The sequence below is a fragment of the Procambarus clarkii genome, chromosome 82 (assembly GCF_040958095.1).
Source record: "Procambarus clarkii isolate CNS0578487 chromosome 82, FALCON_Pclarkii_2.0, whole genome shotgun sequence".
NCBI classification, from domain to species: Eukaryota; Metazoa; Arthropoda; class Malacostraca; order Decapoda; family Cambaridae; genus Procambarus; species Procambarus clarkii.
The window spans coordinates 6846059-6872391 of NC_091231.1; the positions used below are offsets into that span (position 1 = coordinate 6846059).

The 26333-nt window shown below is 38.2% G+C and overlaps 1 protein-coding gene across 1 annotated transcript in view; it reads right to left on the reverse strand.

Annotated features, from left to right (window-relative positions):
• The window catches only part of LOC123764334 (macrophage mannose receptor 1), a 41049-nt gene that overhangs the window by 7611 nt on the left and 7105 nt on the right, over positions 1 to 26333 (reverse strand). The window contains 16 exon segments of the mRNA XM_045751957.2: positions 1000 to 1177; positions 3124 to 3258; positions 4213 to 4325; positions 5019 to 5145; positions 6313 to 6452; positions 6788 to 6904; positions 7962 to 8132; positions 8852 to 8981; positions 16130 to 16395; positions 17988 to 18131; positions 19448 to 19521; positions 22344 to 22447; positions 23206 to 23300; positions 24321 to 24416; positions 24635 to 24777; positions 26115 to 26230. Of these exon segments, the coding sequence (XP_045607913.2) occupies positions 1000 to 1177; positions 3124 to 3258; positions 4213 to 4325; positions 5019 to 5145; positions 6313 to 6452; positions 6788 to 6904; positions 7962 to 8132; positions 8852 to 8981; positions 16130 to 16395; positions 17988 to 18131; positions 19448 to 19521; positions 22344 to 22447; positions 23206 to 23300; positions 24321 to 24416; positions 24635 to 24777; positions 26115 to 26230 (2149 nt within the window).

Sequence of the window (26333 nt, forward strand, 5' to 3'; positions counted from 1 at the left end):
CACATTCCCTCCCACCTGACGTCTCTTCACCAAGTAGTAAAAAGGTACCCGGGAGTTAGTTATGGTGGGTTGCATCATGTGGAGGGTCAGTTGATCTAAGGGGATCATGGTGAGCCTAAGTACAGGCTTCCCATCCCTGACAATGGGAATTGTGTGCATAAGTAAGTAAGTATCTTGTACCGGAGAATGAGGTTTCTTGCCTTGAGATCAGTTGACACAAAACTCATTTCAACAATGCAAGAACTGAATAACCTCCTTTAGCTATTCTACTACCTTCTAGACTAGATTACTGTGGGCAATTCAAATACACTGTTAATTTTGCTACATGGTCAGTTCTGCTAGACTAACACTGCTGTGACACTGACAATGTTGCTGCCCTGACAGTGCTGTTGCCCTCATAGTGCTGTTGCCCTCATAGTGCTGCTACATTGTCACCTTCTGATGTTATCAGGAAGACATATTTGCTTTGGAGAAAGTTCTTTCAAGAACACAGCAGTCCCCATGGTGTATTGGTAAGACGCTCGCCTGACATTTCACGAGCGCTTTGTCCTGGGTTTGTATCCTGACCGGGGAGGATTTACTGGGCGTCAATCCTTAACTGTAGCCTCTGTTTACCCAACAGTAAAATGGGTATCTGGTTGTTAAACGATTTAGTGGGTCATATTCCGGGGAATATAAGATTAAGGACTTACTCGAAACGCTATGCATGCTAGTGGCTGAAAACAGGAGACACTTTTCACTCATAGGGTTATAAACCCACAGAATCACCTACTTACTGAAGCCATAAATGTCAAAGCATTACTGCAGTTCAAAATTCAGCAGGATAAAATCAAGAAAAATGTGTGGGTTCTTTAACAAGCAGCCAACTTCCTATCCTCATTAAGGCTACTAAAGAGATGGCTGTTAGGTAAATTCAGGTAAACAGTGCATAATTACTCTTCTGAACAAGGTTGATCCTTTGCCCATGATATTATTCTCTTTTACTGCATTCAGACTTACCATTTTTAAATTTGCAGATGAAAGGACTGGTCTTATTACAGCTTTCATTAAACCACAGACCATTTTCAGTCCTCATTCTAGTGCAGTTATGGTTGCTGAGACTGCTGTTAGGTTCTTCATGGTCCCAGTTGCTATAAAATGGTGGCCATCCATCAGACCACTTGTACACTAGTCCATCCTAGAATTGGGACAGATTTACATATGATTTGGTTAGTAAATATAACTTGTGTCATGGACAGGAATCCTACGTATATGTATGCTTTAGGCTTGTACAGTATTAAGGTCCCCATAAGGTCAAAGTACTGTACTGACCTTCCTCAGGATACATTCTCACAACAATTACCTAACTCTTACCTAACTAACCTATTTACTGCTAGGTGAACAGAGAGGCATTAGGTGAAAGGAAACATGCCTAACCATTTCTGTCTCACCCAGGAATCAAACCTAGGATACCCAATTGAGAGTTGAGAACAAAGCAAACTGTAATATGAGAACCTATTTTGAGGTGTAATAAGATGGTTTAAGGAGAAACTTGGGTTAGATAAATATTCTCCATCTTTGTGTATCTGTCTTCTCAACTAATTGTCATTTATTGAAGTTGATTAGGAAAGAGCTGTGACTGTGTTTTTATAAATATATGAAAGTGAATATATTAGTAATAATAATAATACACAGAGAGCAATCATACTGCAATAAAAAAAATCTGTGTTGTGATGCAGATTCAAACCTGGTTGTCAAGGGTGTTTTGCCTGGGTAAGGGGCCTCGGTGCAAGGTTTCGAATCCTCATCACGGCTGCTACTACGATTAATTTTTATTTTGATGATTGATTTTATAATTGCAGATGAAATTAAGAAAAAATTATATACAATTTTATGATATTTAGGTTAGAAACAGCAGTATTCAGTAACATACATACATACATACATACATGCATACACATACATACATACTGTACATATATATACCAGAGGATCTCAGTACCTCAGTACTTGAACAGCTCCAAACTCAAACAATTTGGCACTCGAACGCTGTGTTCATGTTCGGTAGTCGACCATTTGTTCGCCACTCAAACGTAAACACGTATCTGTTACAAGTCAGTTTCACAGTAGCTGTTGTTCTGAGCACAACAGCACTAGACTTCTCTAAACTTTCTCATGTTTTCTTGGATATTTTTAATATTCTTAGTGTAAATAAGTTACCATGGCACCTAAGAAAGTTAGTGATAAGAGCCAAGCAAAAAAGAAAAGTAGTTAGAACAACAATAGAGATGAAAAAAGAAGTCATAGCAAAATATGACAGTGGTGTCCGCATGTCTGTTCTTGCTACCGAGTTTGGTATGCCTTAATCTAGTTCTCTAATAAAAGAAATGTGTGCAAAATGGGGGGGGGGGATGGGGAAATGTAAAGTGTCTTAAGGGGGAAACAGAAAAAAACAGGAAAGAGAAAGAACCCCAGAAGCACAATTACTTGGTTATTATGGTAAGGGGACTCCTCTGCCAAAGAATAAGATCTCTCTTCCTTTGCCTCATCACCTTCCACATATGCTATCAACTCTCCTAAGTGCAGGTTAAGTGTATACAGTATTTGCATTTATTTAATTTATTTATCAAATTAATATTCAGTATTTATTTTTGTGATCTAGAACAAATTAATACAATTTACATTATTCCTTATGGGAATTTTTTTTTGTACTCAACTTGATCTGCACTCAATCGGTCTTCATGAACCAATTAAGTTTGAATACCAAGGTTCCACTGTAATGTGACAGTACCTCTTTGTAAAATGAATGTTGGTTTCCCATTCTGGAGGACAGGAATGCTGCCAAGACCAATGTATTACCAACAACAGGATATAACCAACAAGACCAACTTCCATATTTCTATTTATTTTATAGATATTCATAGGGTTAAAATGTGTGAAGGAGTTTGTACTTGACATATTACTATACAAAAAAATTGAATTCATTTGGTATCAGCAGACAAAATTTATATATTTTTTAATGAAGAGGAATGAAGTTTAGGTAAATATGGGCAAAGTATATTGAGTCTACAGTTTATATATAGAATTGCACAGAAAATATTTGTAGAAATAACTGTATTACAATGAGAAAACTGATTACTTTACCTGCAAATTATTCAACCCAATCCAAGCATCTATGAACCCGTTTTCTTGAATCAAAATCCACATCTTGACATTCTCTGACAAGTCATGAATAGATGCTAAATGACCTCCCTCACCAATGCAAGTTGCTTCGGCTTCCTGCAGGATAATAAGTATGTAATGCATGATAATATGTATGTAATGAGTAAGCTACTGATGAGTAAGGAAATACATTCAGAGAAAGCAAGAATTGCATAAACAATGACACCTTTATGGCAAGCTTGTATTTTGAGAGCCTTTCACTCAGTTAATTATCTATATGACACATCTTGAGGTTATCTTGAGATGATTTCGGGGCTTTAGTGTCCCCGTGGCCCGGTCCTCGACCAGGCCTCCACCCCCAGGAAGCAGCCCGTGACAGCTGACTAACACCCAGGTACCTATTTTACTGCTAGGTAACAGGAACATAGGGTGAAAGAAACTCTGCCCATTGTTTCTCGCCGGCGCCTGGGATTGAACCCAGGACCACAGGATCACAAGTCCAGCGTGCTGTCCGCTCGGCCGACCGGCTCCCTCATGGAAGAGATGTGGCGACAAGAGGCTGGGAGACGAGAATGGAGTGAAGGAATGGTGCTCAACCATTTGGATCATTGTGAATCGAATGCCGATCTTGCAAATAAGAGAGACTATCACTACCAATTAGCCTTTCTTTCCAAGCTTTCTTTCCAAAGTATGTCAAGCTTGGCTCCTAGCTCTGCCTTCCGAATGTTCAAAGATTAATGCAATGACGCCTTTCTCTCACTTTTAACTTATTTACAATTACAATTTTGAACCAAATTTGCTTTAATGACTTCTGCATCTAATCTATTCCATTTACTGAGAGCTCTAACACTGAAAAAATTCTTCCTGATGTCTTTATGACTCACTTGTGTCTCCAGTTTCTATCTATGACCCCTTGTTCTGTTGTTCCTAGCTTTGAACAATCCTGTTTTGTCTTCTTTATCAATTTCCCTCAGAATCTTATATGTTGTAATCATGTCACCCTTATTTCTCCATTCCTCTAGTGTGGTAAGGTACAGTTCTCTCGATCTTTCCTCATAGCTCATGTCTTACCTGCCACGTCTTGGCATTACTGTCAGGCCTGTAGCAAGCATCATTGAATCTGATGTAATTATTGAAGGGCGGCTCACATGCTGGAGGCGGGGAGCTGGAGGACAGGTCGGGATCTGCGAGCAGTATTGGTAAATTAATATGTATAAATTCAGTAAACTTCAAACAATTCCTTGGTAGTACTGATGAATCAACATTAATCTGAGCCTAATTATGTCTGATTAGACATAATGCACATTTAGTTATAAGATCTGCTTGATGAAACATGGAATTAAGAGCAATATTTGTTTAATGATTTCACTTGCATTCTAATTCGGCCATTTGTCAGAGTTCATAGAAAGTTACTGGTATTCACAAAACAGTATTAGTCCATTTAGGAAAATTTTACTTATTACTCTAGTTATTCCTAATTCATTCATTGTATTGTATATCTATAAGCAAAGATGAATAAATGCATATCATGACTGCAGGTACACTTTATAACTGGAGGTGTATGTCATCACTACACATGCACATCATGACTGTGGGTGCGCTTCTTGAAAGCAGGCGCACGTCTTGAAAGCGGGTTCACTTTATGACCACAATTACTGTTACTACTACTACTACTGCTTCAACTACTTTACTGCTGCTATTACTTGCATACTAGTGGCCTTTTGAATATGCATTATATGTAACAAATTTATCATATTTTCTACATTTTTAAATAAATCATTATTACTGTTACTGTTCCAACTACTGCTATTAATACTATTGTGACCACTACTGCTATTACTTCTACTACTGTTTCTACTTTAACAAGTAGCACCTACCCACTGGTCTTTGGCATACGTATCCTCTCACCATGTCGCAGTCTATATCATTCCACAGGCCAGCTCGATTGTGTGTCTGTAGTTCCACACAATCCTCTGGGTTCTGTCCTGGTCTCAAAAGCCGCAACTGATGTGTTAAATTTAATAATTAATAATTAATTTTCCCAAGAATGGGAAGCCTATGTATACAGTATATAATAATTATAATAATAATATACTTTAAGCATGTATTGAGGTCCACCAAGGTCGAACTGCTGACCTTCTCCAGGATGCAACCTCACAGCAGGTGCCTAACTTCTAGGTGAATAAAGGCATTAGCTGAAACATGTGGCCAACCATTCCTGTCCCACCGGGAAATTGAACCCAGCATTCCCGATTGTGAATCGAGAACGAAACTAATTGTGCTCTGCATCACAGAAGGTGTAATTTATTTAAGATTATGTTAAGTGAGATTTAATAGATGAGGAAATGTGAGCCATTTCATTTTTAGCAATCTAATGGATTGGTTAGAAAATTAAGACTAAGCTATTGGGTAGGTTCCATTACATGCAATAGTGGTTAAGGGTCTTTTTTAGCATATTAGTGATTGGTTTTGTTAACAAGATCTCTCACTTCTTTGAGAAATATGTAAGACCTTGACTCAAATCTTGTTAGCAAATTCATTCATTTGTTAAAAAAAATACATTATTTAGTTCAATGACAGTATTTATAAAATAATTTCTAAACAAGATTCTAAAATATTTTGTTACTAAGATCCTTCACTTGTTTGCTGGTAAAGAAGTGGTGTCTTCTTATAAACAAAAAAATCTTGTTAAACAACAAGTGAGGAGTCCAGTTAACCCTTAAGCCGCAGTTTGCATCCATGAACATTTTCAGTCGATTAGGCTCATTGTGTGACTTAGTGTCCATGAATATTTTATCAGGGTTGTTGAAAATCAAGTCTGTGGTTGTTGCCTCCTACTGTGGGGGGGTTCCCAATGGCACCTCATTGGCACCCCATCCCAAATGGCACCCCATTACTGGCACACGAGTAATTTCTCATGTGCCAACCCTAACTCATGTTGTACATTTACTCCACAGGAATCAGTGTGCAAAGTTGGGTGAGGCTAATCCCTAAGTGTCTAGTTTCAAAACCGAGACATTCTAGTTTATAAATATAGATGTGTATCTATATATTATATATACAGTATTTATAACAAAAATCGTATTGCAAAATATATTTTCTTGAAACTCATAAAGGATTCTTTTTATACACAATTACACCCACTGAGACCACAGACTGAACACTGCTCACCATTTTGGCTCCATTGGGCTCGGTGGGGCCCCAGTTGCTATAGGTGAAGGCTGTCTGATCCGCCCACTGGAAGCCCTTTATGTTCCTCAACCCTACCCACACGTTCGTGCCTAATGTTCCCAGGACGACTGTCAGGTAGGCTGTTAGGGAGGAGGACCTGTCAGACATGTAATAAGGTGAAGATAAGCTGTCAAGTTGGTTGTGAGGTGGGAGGGTGCTTTCAAGTTGGTTGTGAGGTGGGAGTTGACAAATAGGTTGTGAGATGGGAGGAAGCTGTCAAGAAAGTTATGAGGAAGGAGCTGTCAAACAGATAGTGAGGTGGAATCAAGGGAGCTGTTAACAAGATTGCAAGGAAATAGGAAGCTGCCAGCTATATGAAGATTTAGTATGATTTTAAGTTTCCTTCAATCTCATTAACATGAAACATTTAACTCTCAAATCTTGTTTCAATCCAGACAATTGGAGCTTCTCTGACCTTGCTCTACCACTGAGTGGATGCTGGCTAGGTCCACTCCCACATCCATGCCTCTGCAGGCTTCAAGAGCCTCGGTGAATTTCTTCTTCTCTGTAAATATCTGTATACACTTGGTGCCTGTGAAACATATATCAATATGAGAATAAGTTCAACACTGTGAAAAAGGTAATACTGTAAATAAAGTAAATGACAAAATAAACAATGTGTTGTTTAGACTTACAGTGCATTCATACATGCTAGTCTTTAAACAAATAAGTAACATGATGGTGTATGGTCTCAAGAATTCTTCCTTGTTTTGTCAATTCCTGTTACTACTTTGTATGTAGTAATCATATCGCCTCTTTTTTTTCTATGTTCTAGTTTTGGCATATTTAATGCCTCTTACCTCTCCTTTTAGCTCTTGGCTTTCAGTTCTGGAAGCCGTTTAGTTGTGCTTCTTTGCATTTTTTCCAGGTTGTTGATGTGCTTCTTAAGATATTGGGTGTGTGAGTGAATCACAAAGAAATTTACATGTAATAAATAATGTGAAAACTTAAACCATGGGGTTTAAGTTTTTACATTATATTTCACAATAGATATTAAAAGTATTTGATCAGTTTCAGGGCAGTGAATAAATGACACACAGAATAGTGGTGGAGGCTGTCTCATACACATCATCAGATGTAGGTGTAACAGGATTTAAAGGGCTTGGGAACTTGTTCACTAGATGATTAAATGTGAGCAGTGGGACCAAAGACCTAAAAATTTAACCCAAAAGGCACATCTGAGTACAGCCACAACCAGTGAGTGATAATTATTAACACAACCACATATCAAAGTCAGTGCCACAACCACAGACTAGGCTCCAAACACAATAACCATAGCTAAACAGAAGAGCACACAGAAAGTAACCCCCTTCCCCTCCATCCACACTGCTCTGATTACATAATAATACTGTAATAATAATAATAATGTTTATTCAGGTAAATGCCTAAGCCACAAAAATGCACAATGTTTTAGACAAGATGTGGGAAAAACACTTAGACTAAAACTTAAAACTATTTGCAACTTCCTCCTGTGCTCCAATAATCATATATGATTTTTCCCAATTTATTTATTAACTATTTTTAAACATATACACCTCAATGTAGTACTTTCAAATAGTGTCATTTAAAGGTCAAGGGTAAAGACTCACCTATGTGGGTCCACCCGCTAGGACAGTGGCCGATGGAGACTTCAGTGCTAAGGATGGGGAGATGAGTGGCTCCCTGCAGTCTCTTACACACCCGGCCATATGTCCTGCCACAGTTAGCATCATTCCAGTAGCCATTTTGATGGTTGTGCAGGCTGATACAGTCCTCTTGGTCTATTGAGGAAGTCACAAGCAAAGTTAATCTCTTCCAAGTCAGGTATATTTTGTTTATACAATTACATGCATATTTGTGCTTAGGGGCAGTCCCTCAAGCTTCTTCCCAGAAGGGCTCCTGTGACACTAATCTCCATTAATTATGAATACCCTCAATTGCTATACATGTATTTATTAAACAATAAGCCTCACAATGTCCATAAGTGAAATATTTACCATTACTGCTTCTGCTATATACATAAAGACATAATGGTTGCTGTCTTCTAGTTAATTTATAACTCTCTGAACAACCTCAATGTTGTTCCTGTGATATGCTTGGCCTTCATCTTCCATATGTCGAAGTGGTTTCTCGACCCAAGCCTTATATAATTACCAAAGTGTAATTATCCAAGTGTAGTTACAGGATGAGAGCTACACTTGTGGTGTCCTGTCTTCCCAGTTCTGTCATATAGCACTTTGAAACTACAGGCTTTGGCATCATACATTCAAGGGGGGTAGGCAGATAGGGAAGAGAAACCTGGGCACAGCCAGGTACCTCCTCCCCTTCTAATTTATGAATAAAGGTTATTTGATTTGATTGCATGGATCAGAAATACAGTATTTAAGAGTTGACCCATTCTTGGACCCTGAGTGACTGCAATAGATTGAGAAACTAATTCATGACCAAAAAGATCTGAACTCAAGACCATTAAATCGTGAGCCCGATGCCCAAAACTTACACATGAAGTTGTTTGGTTCTCCTGTGGCCCAATTCACGAAGTTAAACGGTGTGCCATCAATCCACTCGTATCCATGATCCATCTCTGCTCGGCCTCCCACCCACAGTATTTCATCGGAGAGCTGAAATGCCTGGGAAAGGAAAATCAGATACATTAAATGTGAAACTAATACTGTACAGTAATTTTTAAAGTACTGTATGGACACAAAGCAAAAATGGCATACAAATTAAAGGTCCTAAACAATGGTACAGTATGACCTCCCAAATGAGATTAGTGTGTCTTCTAAAAAAACAGTTTAAAAGTGCACTAAGATATACCTATCATTAAGTAACCAGTTTTACTCAATTACCCTATCCTACTTGTGTACCCGTGTTTTGCTAGTTCACTACAGTATTGTGAGCATTAAAAATCAATGATTTGCTAACTCTCTTTAACAACTAAATTTCATCAGCTTGCTTCTTGATTAAAATTAAGTTGTCACCCCATTAAACTTATAAATAGCCAAATTGTTTAGTTATGCCTGAAATTCTGAGTATTGGCTTTTTATATTATACAGTACATTGTGTACCTATGAATACTTAACTGTATCATGTCTCTTAAGCATGTTTATAAATTAAATTTATTATTATTATTATTATTATATTATAGTTTAAGTATATTTTTGAAGGAGCTGTTCTTATAGACTTAAGCTATTGAATCTGACCAACAAAATTAGGTCAATGATTTTGATACAAATCGTCTTCTATTTCGTAGTTTTAAATCTCTTAAAAATTAATTTTACATCTAGAAAGAGCCTGATGCATTTTGCTAAGTTCAGATTTGCATCATACTACCCAAAATTGCCCTATTAGACATAGTAAGCAAGGGCTGTTTTGCCAAACAGCCAGAGTGATTTCCTATATTTTAAAGTATCTTTTTAGAAATTAGTCTTCACTTAATACAATTATTCTATTGAATGCATTAATTAATAACTTAATTAGGGCTAGTTTTGAGTGTGTTAGAAAGCGATTTGGCCTAGGTTCGTATCCTGGCTGGGAAGGATTGACTTGGTGCCAATTCTTAACTAAACACCTCTGTTCACCTTGGTTAAACAACCAAGTTATTTAATAATCTGGTTGTTAAATAACCTGGTTGTTTAACAATCTGGTTGTTAAACAATTTGGTGTGTTGTATTCCATGGAAAATGAGATTAAGGACCTGCCCGAAATGCAGTGCGTGCTAGTGGTATTACAAGAATGTAAAAATGCTTATATATATTAATATAAAAAATTTAAGAAATACAGTACCTGTATTAGACACAGGTTGCATAGTTTTGTTTGAAATTAAATATATTCTGCATTTATGATGCCTTGAATCGTCGACAAACAACAACCAAGAAATTCTCAACATACAAACTGTTGCAAATGGTGCAATGGATCACATACGTAAGATTCAGGCCGAAGAAACCCCCTCAGCTCAAAGTGACCTCCTTCAAAAGCTGGAAAAACAGATCAATCTCCTTCAGATTCACCAGGCGGCTTCCGAAGATGACCAAGAGCAACAACAACTTCATGACTCCCTGATAATTAGCTCTACTGATCTACCTGATGAACAACAAGGTGAGGATTGCTGTAACATAGCCCACACCCTAATTAATTCCAAGATCAGTGTCAATGTTCAAATCAAATCGGCTATTAGGATAGATAAAAACAATCCCCGTACCAGTAGGAGAATGCTCATCAAACTTGCAAATCCCTCTGCGAAGTTTGACCTCATACAATCAGCTGCTAAGCAAAAAACCAACCTCTATATAAATGAGTGTCTTACAAAGCAGCGTGAATCCCTCCTCTTCAGGCTGCGTCAAATTCGCAAACAAAAACCTGGTCTTATCAAGCAGTGCTACACTAGGAATGGTACGATATTTGCGAAGAAGGAAAGTACAGGAAAAAGATATGAAATAAAATGTGACCAACAACTCCTGGCCTTCTTAAGTGATTGTGGTATATCTGAAAACCTGAACCCGACCAATGCCAGTACTTAAATTAACTCTTTCAGTGCCTGAGCCTAACCTAACTTAATCTAACTTTGTCTAAGGTGCTGTCTCTGCCTTACCATTTACCTGATGTTCTCTTATTCATATAATTTCCTAAATAATCCATCAAGTCTCCATGCACTTATGCAAGCATCTACCTCAGTTTCATTGTAAAATTTTACTCTTAAATCTAATCTTACCCTATTCCATTTATATTTTAAATTTATTTGTATTGATCTATGTCATTTATTGAAATCAATTATTGATCTCATTTTTGTTCTTTTAATTAAGTTCATACTAATTATAAGTTAAAACTAAGCTAAATAAAATTTATTATCTTTAAGATTATTTTACTTTACAATTATCATTTGTCAAATTTTTGTATATATTCATCTTGACAGTCTCTACTGATTTTTTGTTCTCTCCACCAAACTTGTGTATCTTCCATGGCTATCTAGTGACCTTAATTCTACCTCTAATTGTTTCAATTCTTTTGTTTACTTGCATTTATTGTTGTGTTTTGCCATAATTATTCTCTAATTTAGCAGACTCAATACTTTGTAAGCTCTTATTGTATTGTTATATTATTATATTGTTGTGTTTTGCTATAATTACTTTCTATTTTACAGCAGATTTGTTTTCATCTGTTCCTGTAATTGCTTATCTTATTGTATCGTGACATTCTTATCTATATTGATATATATTATCTATCTATTGTTACTTACAGTGTACCTGAGAGTACTTGTAAGCAATCTACCTCATTTTTCATTTTTGCTCAATTTGTTTTGGTATTGCTTAGTCTTGTCTATATTTTTGTTTTGTATGTCTATATCTTGTGTTTTGTATAGTCCATGTTTATATGTTTTTTCTTTAATCTCATTTATTACCTAGGTTTCCTAGCCTAGCCATACTCCCTTACTCCATTGTACCCCTGTAAGCCCCTTTTGTGTTTGTTTTGTACAGTATTGTGTACATTTTTTTTCCCTATTTTATAGCTTATTTCTACCTTGTAATTTGCCTTTCTTTCCTTGTTTTTCCTGCAATCAGCTTTTTTTATGCAGTCAAGTATAGACCCAGAACTTAACCTCTTATCCACTATCTATGACAATAATCACTTTAATGATCTAAATTGCAGATATTTTGCAGCACATGATGTAAACAATGTATTAACTCATAATCACAATATCTCTGTAATCAATTTGAATGTTAGATCCCTAGGTAAACACTTCGATGATGTTAGTGCCTTGATTGAAGCTATTGACAACAAATTCTCTTTTATTATACTTACTGAAACATGGTTGAAAGATGATACTACTCAACTCTTTAACATGCCTAACTACTCAGCAATCCACAACTGTCGTCAACTTCAGAGAGGTGGTGGCACTGCTCTTTACTACCACCAAGAACTAACATGCTTAAAAGAAATTAGAACTAGAGACTGCTATGGGGAGTATATCTTCGCCAGCTTCAGAGTCAAGGGTGCCGAGTCTATCCTGTCTGTGGGTGCAGTTTATAGAATTCCTAACACTGATGTGTCCGAATTCAACTCAAACCTTAGAAATCTAATACTTGATAACAGACTGAACAAAAACCACCTAATTATCGCAGGGGACTTTAATATTGACCTCTGCGAGCCAGAACACCCTACTGCTGTTAGCTTCCTCAACTGTATGAATTCCTGCTTCCTCATACCCTTAATCACTAGACCTACTAGAATCACTGATAGCACTGCCACGACTCTAGATCACATCTGGACAAATATAACCTCTCCGCTTACTTCAGGTATAATCACCGATAGCACTACAGACCATTACCCCACATTTCTCTTAACTAACATTAGCAAACCACCTCTTGAGTCAAGAGAGATACGTTTTAGACTACACAATGAAACTGCTATAGACAATTTTATAACTGCTACTGATAATGTCAACTGGGAGTCCGAGTTAGGTAACATAGAGGACATCAACCTAGCAGTTCAATCTTTTCTTCAAAAAACTCTTAGCCTTTATAATACCCACTGTCCTATGCTTACAAAACAAGTCACAACCAAAAGGCTTAACAATCCCTGGCTTACAAAGGGAATACTTAAACCTATTAATAAAAAACATGACCTTGAGAAAAAGTATAGGTTAGGAATTGTCTCCAAAGAATTCTCAAAGAATTACTCATTATTGCTATCTAAGATAATTAGACGAGCCAAAACTAAATACTACGAAGATAAATTTACCCAAATAAAGAGCAACATTAAACAAACATGGAGAACAATTTCACAAATATTGGGATCAAAGAAGTCTTTAAATAACAAACCGACTCTCCTGTCTAATAACGATGGTCAGCTTTCAGCCTCTGATTCTGCTATTGAGTTCAATAGGTTCTTCTCTTCCATTGGTTCATCCCTTGCTAATGATATTCCATCTTCCAGTACTGACATTAAGGACTATCTTACAGGGAACTATCCCCAGTCTCTGTACCTAAAGCCTATTAATTCCATTGACGTCAATGAGATAATCCTTTCCCTTAAAACCAAGTCTGGTGCCCTTGAGGAGATACCAACTTTAATCTACAAAAAAGCCTCCAGATCTTTAGCCCCTGCTATTGCTTTGCTCTTCAACAAGTCACTTGAACTCCAAACCTTTCCAGATATTCTAAAAAAAGCGAGAGTAACGCCTGTCCACAAATGTGGTGATCTCACAGATGTTAACAACTACAGACCTATATCAATCCTGCCAAACTTGTCAAAAATTTTTGAAAAACTAATCTATAAGCAGCTTTACTCATATCTAGCCAAACTCAATATACTTAGCCCTTGCCAATATGGCTTCAGGCCCAAAAAAAGCACTAACGATGCACTTATTAGTATGCTTAACTCGATTCATACAGCTCTTGATAAAAATGAGTTCCCTGTTGGGTTATTTGTGGACCTGCGTAAAGCTTTCGATACTGTCAACCACCAAAACCTTCTTAAATTACATCATTATGGTGTCAGAGGACACTCCCTACAATACCTCAAATCCTACCTTACTGACAGGCTCCAATGTGTTTCTGTGAATAATACAATTTCTCCCACCCTACCCATCAACATTGGTGTTCCCCAGGGCAGCATACTTGGCCCTCTCCTCTTTCTCATCTACATTAATGACCTTCCAAATGCCTCCCAACACCTCAAACCAATCCTATTTGCTGACGACACAACCTTCATTTACTCCAGTCCTGATCCCCTTGCCCTAAATGCCACAGTAAATACCGAGCTAAATAAAGTCCATCTGTGGCTAACTGCCAACAAACTCACCCTTAACATTGACAAAACTTTCTATATTCTGTTTGGCAATAAATCCTCTAATCAAATAAATCTCAAAATAAACAATACCCAAATTTGTAACAAATTAGATGGCAAATTCCTTGGCATTCTCATTGACCACAAGCTGAATTTCCAGGGACACATTCTAAACATATCAAAAAAAGTTTCAAAAACGGTGGGCATTCTTTCTAAGATCAGATATTATGTACCACGCCCTGCCCTGGTGACTCTCTATTACTCCCTTATCTATCCATATCTCAACTATGGTATTTGTGCTTGGGGCTCTACTACCCAAAATCACTTACGTCCTCTAATTACTCAACACAAAGCTGCTATTAGGACAATATCCAATTCTGGCCCCAGACATCACTCGGTACCCCTACTCAAATCCCTGAATATGTTAGACATTAAGTCACTGCACTGCATTCTCTCATGTGTATTATACATATATAAAACGCTAAACTGTAATGCCAATCCTGATCTCAAAAGCTTCATAGAAGGTTGTAACAGAACCCATGAGCACCACACCAGAAATAAATACAGTTTTGATATTCCTAGAGTACGACTTAATCAAACCAGAAATGCTTTACAAATCAAGGGGGCCAGAATGTGGAATGACCTTCCCAACCATGTTAAAGACAGTACCTCTCTCAACCAGTTTAAGTTAAAAACGAAGCTATACCTAATAAATTCCCTGTAACCTACCTTACCCCTCTATTGTCAACCCATGTATGTTTTTTTTTTTTTTTTTTCAAATCAACGCTGTTTTAATGTAATTTTCTGTAATAATTTGTAATTGTATTTGTGCTGCTTTTTCAACAATGTTCCCCCCTCTTTTATCTCTATTTTTATTTGTTCTCAACACATTTTATTCTTTTTACCCATTAGTTTTAAGCTTTAGTCATTAATGTTTTTCCTGCCCGAAACGCTTTGCGTAATAGTGGCTTTAGGCATTGTATGTACTAGCTCTATCTATAAAGCCAACAAACTTTGTAAAATCTCTTTATGTATGTACCTTACTTAAATAAAAAATATTATTATTATTATTATTATTATTATTATATAATAACTAACAATCTGCAGGTAAAATTGTTTGAAAAACTCCTTTTTTTAACAAAATTGTGTTTGTTAAGCAACTAGTCTTCACAAATAAGGTATTCTGGAGGTAATCCACTCCTTCAGCCTTGTTATATCAGATGCAATCTACAATATTGTGGGTAATAATATTTTATTCAATGGAATCATCAGAGATCACCTCTGTCAACTCATGTTGTAGTTATTTGTTAAAATAAAAACCTTGCTACAATGTACCCTTTCATTTTACCAGATATGTTAGATTAAAGACCTGCCCGAAATGCTGTGTGTGTTAGTGGCTTTGCATCAATGTAAAAATACCAAGCTTATGTAATCTCACCAATCCATTGTACCTTTGCAAGAAGGTACAATGCAAATAAATTATTATTATTATTATAGATGCGAACTTGGCCCTGAAAAATACAAAACTGCTGTAATACTGACCTAATGAAATGTTATTATGCCAAACATACAAAATAAGTAGTAAAATGCATGAACCAAAGCCACCTGCCTAACCCAACCAACCTAAGCATGGAAAATGTGATGTTTGTGAGCTGGTTCAAGTACATTTACTGAGACAATAAGATACAGGTATATCTCAAAAGGATAGAGTAGGTTAGGCTGTTTCTACCCTCCTTGTGAGCTGGTACTTTTCATAGTACCCTACAATACTGCAGACAGCATGCATACATGTATATATGTTCCATTCCAAACAGTATACTGTACTGTATATACCACCTGTATGCATTACTCCAAACAGAAGGTGACCTTTGACAAGGCACTAGACAATGGCCCTCAGGTAAATTATGTACCATACCATTTAATGGATGTACCTCTATGCATCTTTCTAAACAGTGGATATACCTGTGAGCCTCACTTCAGATTGTAGCCATACCTTTGATAGTATCCAGTTGTTCTCCTCAGAGCTATGAATGGAAGCCAACTCGGCTTTCTCATCTCTGCAACTTCTGTGAGACCCCCACCAGGTATCGGGGTCTTCGGATTTGGAGAAGAATTTGTAGCAGTAATTCTCGAACAGGTACCAAGAGGGATCATCAGTACACATATTGTCTGGGGTCTGATCATCAGTATTGGGTGTTACCTGATCATTAATCCTCATATTGCCTAGCGTCTGGGTTGGAGGCACTGCTGAAGCCGTTCCTTAGAGAGGCGTGGAACACATGTTACATTATGCTATATAAATATTAGAAGCAAGAGGTTGTAATTGGAAGCATGTTAAACTGGGTGAGAAAATGTGTATCTAAGGCAGAAAAGACAGAAAATAATGGTGAAAAAGAGAGATATGAGAAGTAACATGGATCAGTACTAGAATCTGTACTGTTCCCAATACTGTATATGTTAATGACTTAACTGTGGATATGGAGTATACATGTAAATGTTTGATTAAACAAACTGGAATAGAGAAGACTGGCAGAATGATGTAGGAAACCTTGGGTACTCTTGAATATTATTTTTCCAGTGCCAGTAGGCCCACAAAACATTGCAGTCCAGAGAAGGGGGTATAGTTTCTATATTGTGTAAATTTGTCTATACAGTATAATGCACTCATTATTGATGTGCAACAAACACTGGCACCACTATTCATACAGTAAGTGCTGTTCACAGATCTGAAATGGTTTCCCATTATCACGGTTCCCCTAAGGCTTACCCACAACAGTTACCTAACTCCTAGGTTTCTACTGAATAAGATGCACCTCTTTTATTATGATATTTACTGGAAAAACTTATATTAGTATATTTCATTACATTTATTGAGAGGGTTGTTCAAGTAGTTTCGTATGGGAAAACATGATTTTGTGCGCATCAATACAATATACTGTATACATGGTTGTTGGTATTCCAAAAACATCTATTCAAAGACCATATAATATTATGCACAAGTATTATAATATTATCAATGCTTCAGTGGCCCCTGAAGCATTGATGTGATCAGTTGATCAGTGTCAGATCATTTCATGCATATATATTTATATATAATAAGTTTTAGTCTTGTATCGAGGTCCCCTTGAAGTGCTGACCCTCCCCACTCCAACAAAAGCTGCCTAACTCCCAGGTACCTATTTACTGCTTGGTGAACAAAGGCATTAGGTGAAAGGAAGTGTACAACCATTTTTGTCCTGCATGGGAATCGAACCTGGGATCTCTATTTGGTGGAGAACACCATTACCTACAGGTCAGAGCGTAGGCGGGCCATTCATAAAACCTGGTTGTAAACTCAGTAGAGTTGCGGGTTGAATAGCTTTTGTCCTATCATGGCAGAGTGGGTTAAGGCTAGTGTATGGTACTCACTAGAATGCTGGTTCAAATCCCCATATTGCTCCAAATGATCTTTTTCAATAGTTGACATTAAAGAAATGAGAAATACAGTATTGCCTGAAATGTTAGGAAAATGAAAAATATTACCTGAAATGTTATGGAAATGGGAAATATTGTTCAAAATATTATGGAATAAATTGAAAAATATTAAGGAATAATGTTCAAAATATTAAGGAATAATGTTCAAAATATTAAGAAATATATACTTAATATTATGGAATTATAGCTGAGATATTAGGGAAATGAGGGATAACAGTCGACATATTAGGGAAATGAAGAATAAAGCAGAAATATTAGGGGGAATAATAGCCAAACTATTAGGGAAATGGGAATATTAGCCAAAATATTAGGGAAATGGGAATATTAGCCAAAATATTAAGGGATGGAATTTAATTGCGGTCAGGTAAAGGTATCACCTGGTATCTTCTCACACACGAATGGTAATTCCTCGTCACAGACTGCAAAAGATAACTTGAACCTAGTCATGTCTGCTGAGACGCAGGGCCCTCTGAAGTCACTCAGCCCATCAGGATTGTAGTAGCTGTATCTCTGCCTTTGGTCTGGAAATAGAGAAAAGGTATACATTTATATTAACCTTTTATGAAACAGGTTTAGGTTATAAAGGTAAATTATCATTCCAAGATACAGCCAAGAGGCCAAGAGGCAGAATCGTGTTCATACCTAGAAATGCAAGTTACTCACAGCAGGATTGCAGTTTGATGCTCTAAAGACCAAGACAGATGTTCTTATTAATTGAATTAAATTTAAAGTTCTAAATTGGAACATGAGGATCTTAAGATTAGAGAAGTCTTATTTATTTACATACACAGTATACAAGAAGGTACAATGAGTTGTGAAAGTACTGTACATATTTTAGTGATTAAGTGGTATATTCTTGCAAAGTCACTAACACGCATAGCATTACAGGCAGGTCTTAAAAGCCAACACAAAACATGCAGTTAATTTTAAATTACTGGGTGAAAAAGTCTTGAACAACATGTGATCAAGAAAACAAAAATTAATTCTATATTAATAGATACATTGTTATTGAAAAATGACAAACTGCTACTTTAATAGAGAAGGCTGTTCTCTATTTTGGAAAAAAAACTATTGAGGTGGCCTATGGGATTAGTGTCATGGACATCATTATAAGTTTCCATGGTAACATGGCCAAGTCTTTGGTTACAAAGGTTCAACCCGAAGTGGATGCACCTGGAATCGAAGAGTGTTAGGAGGCAATGTAATTATTAGGAGAAAGCGTTAAGGCAGTATGACTAGCCACTTGGATGGGATAGGAGGACAAGGAGCAGGGTTAGGGGTACATAGGCACAATCCTTACACATAGGCATAATCCCTACACATAGGCACAATCTCGCACAATCAGAGAACACTGTATAAACATCAGAGGTCCACGGTTGTTCAACACCCTCCCAGCGAGCATAAGAAATATTGCCGGAACAACCGTGGACATCTTCAAGAGGAAACTTAGATTTATTCCTCCAAGGAGTGCCGGACCAACCGGGCTTTGGTGGGTATGTGGGCCTGCGGGCCGCTCCAAGCAACAACCTGGTGGACCAAACTCTCACAAGTCATGCCTGGCCTCGGGCTGGGCTTGGGGAGTAGAAGAACTACTCCCAAAAAGAGTAGTTCTTTTACTCAAAGACCCAAAACAGAAAATGGGGCAGTATGTCAATTTCGTGAGCCGCTTCCATTTTCTAGTACGACAATTTTTGGCCTTAGGTCGAGTATATGTCAAAATGCTACATTCCATTAGGAAGGCGGGTTGAATCTGATCTTGCATACAAAAACGTTTTGGTCTCGTATACAGAGGCAGCTAGCTATTGATGCTAAAGACTGAAACGGTACTTCTCCATACCCATGCTAAGGTCTATTTTTAATCCGACCCAGACTGTTGAGTTGCGGCTTATGACGTGGGTGAATCCGAGAAGTCTGTCGGGAAAAAGAGAGAAAGCCATAAATTATATAAATAAGGACAAGTTATGTATGTCAAACCAAAGTTGCCAAATTCTGTTGAGTATGAAAAATGTTTCATAGAAGTAACGTTTCTTTGAGGGTCCTGTAATTTAAGTCTGTTCATAACCAAAAGAGCCTGGGTTTGATCCCTTGCGGCAGGACAGAGACGTTCGGGCATTTTTTTTTATTTGATGAGTTCAAGTTCAAATATGTTCATTGAGACAAGAAAATACATCCCAAAGGGATAGAGTAGCTTAGGCTATTTCTACCTCCCTCTACTTTAAGTCCCTCAAGGGACGCATGAATTCAGTGAGTACAAATCCACAAATCGCAGTATAAGAATCCCTTTTAACACTGCAGGTTAATATAGTTAGCACAGCATATAAGTGTTACACTCTTGGGGCAAAATGCTTGTAGCTCCTAAATATTCTATTATACCATGAGGCTGTTCACCTAGCAGTAAATAGATATCTGGGAGTTACGCAAATGTTGTGGGTTTCATCCTTGGGAAGGTCAGTAGTTGAGCTAAGATCCTAAGGAGACCTCAATAAGCTTAACATACAGTAGAAAGAAGTTGAATAGAAACAAAATGAGAGATTGCAATCCTTCAGAAAATGAGGACTTGCAGTACGAATCAAGTTTGCAATCTGTCTTCAGGCTAGGGTCGTCTAGGCGGCGGCCAACCTCAAATGTGTGTTCATAAATTGTAACTTTTGTTGCACTTTCAATATAACAATTATCTCAACTATAAATTATTATACATTAGTGTATTGTGTATACTTAAGCGTTGGTTAGAAGTTAAGGCTCTTTTGCAACTTTGTATTTGTGGTATGGGGGTGAGGTATTTCAACCTGTCCTCAGGTTAGGCTCGTTAAAGTGGGGGTCAACCCCCAAGACGCATTCATAATTTTTAACATAATGTGTATTTAAAACAGGTTTGTTCTCATATATAGATTAACATTATTCATTAAAGTTCTATGTATAGTTAAGCATAGGTAATGTTAGGTATTTAGGTTCTCTTGGCAACTATTTATATTTGCAGTACATGGGTGAAACATTTACAGAGTTACGTTTCGAACAGAGGTCATCAGCGAAGCACTGTTTGAGCAATCTTCGAACGTCATCAGTTGACTTGTGTGTAAAGTGTTTTTCCATTCATAAATAGGGGGTTTGGCAGCTGGATTAACGAGCCGTTGGCCTTTGTTGACGAGGACGGGCTGCAAGTCTGACAAAACAATGATTCCTACACTACAGACTAATATTTGGTACAATAATTGAGACTTAGAGAATAATTCCCGTTTGTGGGGAAAAGTAGACCTTTTCTTAAGTTTATTGGGGTTCTGTTAGTGCAGTGGTTCTGAACTTTTCATGTCTCATTCCTCCTACAACTACGTTCTCATCTGTGGACCCCCCCCCTCCCTCTCCAACTACATTCTCACCTGTGAACCACTCTTCCCCTACAACCACGTTCTCACCTGTGGACTCCAACAACAAAGGTACATTGAGCTACCAAAATTGACAGTAGCCAGTGCTGCGAGAAATACATAATCATATGTTAAAAGGCCTGTATTTTTATTCTGTTAAAATTACACGTGAACAATAATAGGAGTCATTTAATTCAATACACATAGGTGGTTCAAATTTTGTTAGATAATAGTATATATATTTAGCTACATAGACCCCTTTGAAATTGTTTGAAATTCTCATTCGGAAACCACAGGCCAAATTCAACTACTGGCCTTCACAGTGCTGCAACCCCACATCAGTTGCCTAACTACCGGGTACATGTTTTACTATTAGGTGAACAGGCCCATTAGGCGAAAGGAAGCATGCCCAAGCATTTCTGCTATACTCAGGGACTGAACCCAGGTCCTTTGATTGAGAGCCAAGGACGTAGACTGCTGTGCTACAAGACCCCAGTGTTGAATATATAAATATTTACCTAAATGTAATCAAGAATGTACATTACAATATAAGTTATTAATTTCTTAAAGTTTCGTTATAGAAAAGTATATTAAATTATTTTATGATGCAAGCACAGAAGGCATAACTGAACTCTGCATACAGACCCGAGCAACAGTATACAAAATTAGCAAGATTATGTTGCACTATTAATCCAGCGGGTCAAATATTCTCGTGAAATGTTAAATTAATGTTGAATCAACGTTATCAGTGTTGAGTCATTGTTAGTGATATAATTTGTCTAGATTTGTCATGGATTGGGGGGGATCATGTGACCTTGAAAAGAGGTAGTGGAGGCAGCATTTGTATAATCTATGTACAGAGGAATGTCTGTCTGAGGTTGGAGGCTAGATGCTTGCAATTGGCCTCATGCAACATTGCATGGTGATTTGTGATTGCATGGGGAGTCATAGGTGAATAAGGGTCAACAATCCCCCCCCCCCCTACTCATGCCCCTCTGTTAGTAGAACTGGTTCCTTTTCCAATACCCAATGACTGCTAGGAAGTAAAATGAGGGTTTGATTTTCCATAGAGTTTTCCATCAGATTTTTCAGCTATTCAGTGCAGACTACGTATCACATGCAGTACATGGCTAGCCCCGGGCCAGGCTTTGGGAGTAGTAGAACTCCCAGAACCCCATCCAGGTACAAACTAATTTACGCATTCGTATATGTAAATTACAAGAAAGGCGAGAACCAGTTGATAAAGTGCAATAAAACTTTGTTTAGAGCACATTGAAATCCACCAGTGTCACAAAATTCGTATACAAATACAGGGTAAATTGCTGTAAATGATAATTTTAAAAGCTCAGCCTAAAACTGAAACTGGGTACTCACTTCGGCATGATCTGGCGGAGGGCGTCTCGTTGACTAGCCAGTTGTCCGCCTGTGGCGTAGCACATCTCCACGGCTCCACGCCACGGCCTCGGCGTCGGAAACAGCTGTGCGTGGAGACCAGACATTAGAATGTAATGATGATGAGGCAATAACACACCACCGTGGTCATAGTGGATTACTGTAAGAAAAATTCTCCCTATGTACGTCATATTAATAGGTTATGTACTATATTTGTCGCGGTAGTAGGCTATATACAGGTGCAAACTGTAGTCATGCTTTTAGTTGGTACTTTTGAACGCTGCGCAGCTTACAGGTTGAAAGCTTCAAAATAATTTGTACTTGCATGTATAACGTCACTTGATACTTATTATTCCAAGTGTTATTCTGGTCTATATCACTCCTGAAAATCTAAGGCATGTGATATATATGTAACAAAGAAATCCAAAAAACCTAAGTGCTTGAACAAAATTTATGATCCCTAAAACAGAGTTCTATTTTTAGGGGTTGTGGGTCGTCACCAGTATCCGAATTGAAAGATTTTGATTGAAATGGATTCATATACCTTTTGACAGGAGCAGTCAACGATGTAACATTCAGCCTGTGCTAGGCTGAGAACATTCAATCTGTGCTAAGTTGAGCATTACTAAGTATTTATTAAGTTATTTACGTCCCTTATAATTGAGGTCGAAACTAACAGAATATAATTTCACTATAATGATAAAGTCTCGGAAAGTAAAAAAGTAAAGTAAGTCTCGGAAATATAATTATTCAACAAGATAATTCCATAGCTCATCTGACCTCGTTACTACAGATTAACGACGAGATAGTAATTTGTTCACCAAAGTTAGTTAAATTAACTGACCTTGAGGCAGCGATCCCCTACGGTGTGCCAACCTTCGTCACAGTTAACAGTCGTGATCTTGGCGAGTGTGAAGTCACCTTCCCTGTCATACTCGCCTAAATAAGAAGACAAAAAACGTATGATTGATGATGTCAGTGAAGTGGGGTTACTACGGACTGGTTGTAACGAGGGAGTGAGGGTGATGTTTGCAGATATGACGGTTAGGCTAGGCTACAGCCGCTCTGGCAAACTTGGATTTCTTGACAAGGATTTTCTTGTCAGAGATGAATGCAAACATTTGTCTAACCTACGCTTGATTTAATCCAGTGATCTTTTATGTTACCCACTAATGTGTTCAGTAAACCAACAACTCTGTTTCCAAACCTGTAACATGTAGGGGTTGGAGGGGGGGCGGAATTACTGTAAGGATTGCAGAGTAGAATGAAAAGCTTGTGACGGAGATGAACAAACAACTCTGCCAAAATAATAATAATTGTTGTATGGTTAATATATAGATATACAGATGGCGATACTTCCAAATGAATGAAAATAATATCTAAAAGATATTTGAACACTAATCCCCCGACCAAGATACATATAAATTACAGGTCGAACACAATTTTGATATACAACTTAGTAAACAATCCACGCAAATAATGACACGGCACTTTAAAGTAATTATTGTGACGACGTTCATGCACTTGGATTAGTCAGTAGAGCAATGGCCTAGCTTCATGCAGGGTGGGTGTTCGATACCCGATGGTCCACTAGTAGTGGGTGTGACACGAGTTTTCTGTTATTGTCACCCAGGGATCACAGGAGTTGCTTCAACTCGAGTTCAACTCCATTCCAATGATTAAAGACATTTTGTCTATTAAAAGATTAGTTACTGTTATATGTTCTTGGGGTCTATTGGATGTGATCTTTAATCTATCATTCTAATGAAGTCTCATAAGAAAAATATTAAATATTACAATTATCTGGAGAAATACGCTAACACCAGTGTGAGAAGAGCTTCAGTATCTTAGAAAAATGTTTGGATCAGTTTGGTGGAATCGAATCCCCTTCCTGGGGTCATCCTAGACGCGTGCCTTGCCCGTGGACCACGATATAATTAAACATTTGGTGTGGCTTACAGATATACTTCAGCTTGTGGTGACAGTTCTTCATTGCCCATCGGCCCGGGTTGTGCTCCGCCCCCGAGACCGTCACGCAGGACCCCCGGCGAAGTGCTGTGGGGAGAGAGATAACACATTAGCATTATTGATAACACAGTTGCTTGTCGACCCACTTAGCGTTCTTTTCGAAATATTCATTAATAATTAGCTTTCTTGTCAAAGCAAAAATCTAAGGATATCAAAAGCATCTATTTTGTATAATATTAGAGTATTTGTGAGTGTATGAGACATGCCCATTTCATCCTGACAAGACATTTGGGTTCACAAATAACCTGGCTGGAGCGTGTCCCAGTTGCTAAAGTCAGTAGGAGCCCCGTTCACCCAGGAGAAAACCTCATTATTTGTAACGGACAGTCCAATCCAGCTCCGATCTCCTAGGTCTCTTAGCAACGGGGAGATGAACGCTGATTCTAATCTAGAAAGTTAAGTTTAGGGTGGAGTTAGAATTCACATCATCATCATCGTCGTCTGTTTGTGCTAACAAAAAGTCACCCTTCCCTTTATGAATTCCAGGTACAGTATCAAAATTAAGGCAAACAAAAACATAAGGTAACTGAAAACAAAAAAATCAATATATGAATCCAAGCAATATTTAGTAGTACAAATCATACTCAGTCCCAACTGTTATTGTCCCCTAACTCCCCTTGCCACTTTAGGGGGGGTTTAGGGTGTTTATGTAGCTTCAGGGCACCAATCTCCCCAGCCACAGGGCATGGCGAGAAGGCAGCCCTAAGCATACCTAATACCCTATCAATCACAAACTAAAATACACATAAATGGCAGATCTCATCACAACCTACAAGAGTTAAGATGATAATAATAACACACAATAATAACATGAAAATAACATACACAAAATGGAAAATTCTTTTATATTTCTTTTTTCTTATATGGGACACAGCACACAAAGGGAGAGGTGCACAGTATATCATTAAAAAGAACTAAAGCTGAAGGCAAAACAGCAAGCTACCTAAGCGGCAGGATTGGTGACTTGACATCGGCATACATGGAAAAAAAACTATTCATAGTGGAAGCTCCTAACAAGGCCCTGAGCTGGAGGGATATCATGTATGCACATGGGGGTCCCTCCGGCCGCCGCCTTACCCACTCGTGGGCTCCGGCCAGGTCATCCACCCTCTTGCGAGACACCATTTGGAGAAGTGGTACTCCAGATGACGACTCTGTTTAGATAGTTGGCTACCAGCTATCCTGGCTGCGGTTCACCTAAGCGAGACTACTTATGACCCTTATGCACCCTGTGCACAGTTATCCTGGGACTAAGGTGGTCTGCCCCTAGATGTGGTCTTGGACCATATTCTGTAGATGGAATATGTCCAGGTCAGGGCTTTCACAGAGCAAATCTCAAGGTCGCTCTTGGTGCGTCCCATATCCTGAAGACCACGCGCGCTTACATAGTTGGAGTTAAAGCAACAGTTTGTCTCGCGTCATTAGTTAACGCAAATACCGATGATTGGGGGGTGTCATTTAGGCTAGGCAGGTGAGGGGAAGTGCACATTCACCTGTTATTAAGGACATACGGGTGAGATGTGTGTGTGTCATTTGGTCCACGGGAGACATCTCCCGTCACGCAGGGAGCAGTCGCACCTCCACAAATCTCCAGTATCGTCTATTGAAACTGGTAATGGCTCAAAAGGGCCACCACTTACGAGCTATTCATGCCCGTGCCACCTTTTGGGTGGCTTAATCTTCATTAATCAATCATCAGAGACGTGTGTGTTTGTGTGTGCTTACCCATCATTAAAAACGATGAGGTGTGCGTTCCGTGTCCGACAATCCGCCTGGGCGTCCCTCCAGGACAGAGCGGAACCGGAGAAACTATAGCAGGAACCACTGAAGGTCTCGTCACCCTGGGGAGGAGGCAGCTGATGGGTTATCTACTCCAGCCTGGTTGCAAATGTGCTTCTAAATATTTTACTCGTGAATCCTGTCCACAAAATTAGGTGTTCGCTT